Genomic DNA, 2,899 nt, shown 5'->3' with positions numbered 1-2,899 from the left:
AGTGAGCCAGCACTATTTTTTTTTTTTTAGTTTTCTGGAAGGATTCCAGCAAGGAGACATTTTTTGCTGATTAAATCTCTTGAGTGCGGGTTTTTCTTTTTTTAATATAACTGTGTTTGACATGTTTATTTTTTTTATACTTTTTTTTTTTTGCTGTATGCCACCCAGAGTCACTTGATATGAGATGGGCAGTCATATACATTTTATAAGTGAATAAATCTATATAAATAAAAATGTAAATGTTAGTTTGTTCAAATTCTTAAATCTCCGAAAGTTCTTCACCGATTGCGTTGAAATTTTGACACAACGTTGCATTCGAATACGCGCGTGTTTTTATATACCTATATTATATAGATGTCACACCTGTGACAGGTAAAAACATGCTTTTTTTGAAAAACAGCACCATCTGTTGGACGTAAAAGCAGCACACGCTTTTACCAGACTGAGCCATAGCAACGCGTGGCCGGGTACAGCTAGTGAATAAATAAAAAGGAAAGAGAGACTGGAAGTTATCCTAATTATCCCTCCTAATAGTCTTTTCTCTAGGTGACTGTGCTTTGGAAGACTAGGTGTCCAGGTCTCTTGCTGAATTTCTTCCTGAACTATGGTGGTATCTGGGAAATTGGCCTCCATGCTTTTCTAAGTGCAGATAGAGAACATCTATTGTATTTTCCTCTATTCATTCTTATTCAGTCTGATGAAAGAACATTTGCTTTATAAAGAAAAAAATTTCTAGTGGGTGGCACACTTAATTAGGATGTAGCCAAGAATTCTATTGTGTATGTATTATGTATGCATGCGCATATGACAATCTTTCATTCTACACTGATGTGGCCAAGTGGTTAAAGTGCAATATGCAAGCAAACTCTGTCCACAGCCTGGAGTTCGATCCTGACAGGGCTTAAGGTTAACTCAGTCTTCCATCCTTCCGAGGTCAGTAAAACAAGGACCCAGATTGTTGGGGGCAGTATGCAAACAATGTTTCTACATTATAAACTGCCCATAGAATGCTGTAAAGCACTTTGGGGCAGTATATAAGTCTAAATGCTATTGTTATTACAACTGCTACAGTCAACTCTTCTTTGGTCTGCAACCCTCCCAGGTGTCCCACATTTCCACTGAACATTAAGAGAAGACCTCAGGAGGGAACTCTTTCCACAGGACTTCTTCAGGAGTATTGCTGCTAAGGAGGAGCCCTCTCCTTGAAAGACCATCGGAGAAAGTCAGCTTCCCTTGGAGAAATTACCCATCCAATTATTCTTCCCAGAAATTGAGTAGAGAGTTTCCAAAGGTCTCTTGTGCCCAGATCTGTACTAGCCATAGAGTAGATGCTCAGAAACTCCACTAGGCTGCTGGACACCACCTTGGAGTTGTGAGTTCCCACCTTAAAACAATGGTTGGAAATTACAACCTGGTGCAGAAGAAGGATACATACAGTATTTCCAAATTCAAGCAGACTTACTCTGATGCAAGTACCGTTTCCTGCGACTCTTCCTGGCTTTCCCTCCTGAGAAGACCGCATCCATGCGCTCCTTCCACGCCGTGTGGCTCTCCGCATCATTGACGCCACAGCGAGGGAGACTCATGCGATGGAGAGTGACGGCATCCAGGGTGCCACTGAGGGGCAGGTGAGAAATCCATTGAAATTCCCTGTAAAAGTAAAGGAAGTGGGATGGAAGTTGCACAATATTCCTTTGTTTAAGCCAGTATTTCTCAACCTCAGCAACTTGAAGATGTGCAGATTTCATGGCTGGGTGAGGAATTCTGAGAATTGAAGTCCACAATGTTAAAGTTGCCAAATTGATTGGGAGACACCCAGAACTGGTTAAAAGATGGGTGGCTATATAAATTTTTAAGTAAAAAAACAAAAAGAGAAACACTGATTTAGGTCTTGGTTTTTAAACACAAAAGCATTTCCCAATATAAATTCCTCTTTTTGTGACCCTGTAGTCTCTATTAGGGGTAGAGTCACGACTGGGTAGAACTGAGCGTTTACTGACTGAATACACTTCTTGATGCCTAAGTAGAGTTCACAACAGATATTTTTTTCTTTGCACCATAGGAGAGAAATATCTGCCGCCATGTTGGATTGAACTCTCAACCTTCCAAATGGAGGTGAGCATCTTTACCACTAAGCCACCACGCCATTTTTAAGCATTTGCCACTATAACCCTACAAAACTTGAAGCTGGCAGCAGGGAAAGGACATAAAAGATTTAAGAAAGAGAGCAACCCAGACAGAGTAGTGGAAGGTGGCCTGAGTCCAGATGGCAGCATTGGCATTTGAGGAATCTACCAGCTGGGCCAAAACTGCTGCATTGGTCATTCTACATAAGAAACTAAGCCCATACAAGGGAAATCACTGGGCAGAACCCATTGTCATTAAAAGCTGGCCAGCTGCATGCTCTAAGCTAGCAACAGACTGCATAAGAAGGCATGGGAGTTAGGGATCAACTAGATATTAAACAGAGATGGAAGGCTGGGAAGTTGTATCTCCAATTCAATTCAAACCAGCAAGGAGAGGATGAGAGTCACAGACTTACTTTATGGCATCTGAGAATCCTTCTGGGTCCCTCACTTGGTGTACAGACTCAAAATAGCCATATTTCTCCAGAAACTTCTAAAATCAAAATAAATAATAATGGGCAAGACACTAGGCTTTATATGAAAAAAAAAATCAAACCCCTGGCATACTTACTTGTATTATTTCTTTGTAAATCCAACCTTTCTACTCAATGTGTATGCAAAATCTACACACTTTTGATTCTGGATATTCTTGGTCAGTTTTAGAAATTGTAGTTAGCTCCCAAATCTCTTTTAAATACTGGGCACAACCTCAAAGAATATCCACTTGTAACTGCATGCCTCCCAGAATGATGACACCACTTCAAATGCTGTTT

General features: G+C 40.6%; 1 protein-coding gene across 1 annotated transcript in view; it reads right to left on the bottom strand.

The window, feature by feature from the left end:
* MMP28 (matrix metallopeptidase 28) overlaps window positions 1–1,630 on the bottom strand; it is a 20,885-nt gene extending 19,255 nt beyond the window's left edge. The window contains exon 1 of the mRNA XM_029284667.1: window positions 1,463–1,630. Within this exon, the coding sequence (XP_029140500.1) occupies window positions 1,463–1,586 (124 nt within the window). The 5' untranslated portion in view covers window positions 1,587–1,630. The remainder of the gene's footprint in view (window positions 1–1,462) is intronic.
* Window positions 1,631–2,899: the final 1,269 nt, after the last annotated feature.

This window comes from Protobothrops mucrosquamatus, unplaced genomic scaffold (assembly GCF_001527695.2).
Source record: "Protobothrops mucrosquamatus isolate PMUCROS unplaced genomic scaffold, P.Mucros_1.0 scaffold807, whole genome shotgun sequence".
Classification (NCBI taxonomy): Eukaryota; Metazoa; Chordata; class Lepidosauria; order Squamata; family Viperidae; genus Protobothrops; species Protobothrops mucrosquamatus.
The sequence above is the reverse complement of the archived record's forward strand: the minus strand, read 5'-3'. Positions and strand labels throughout refer to the sequence as shown.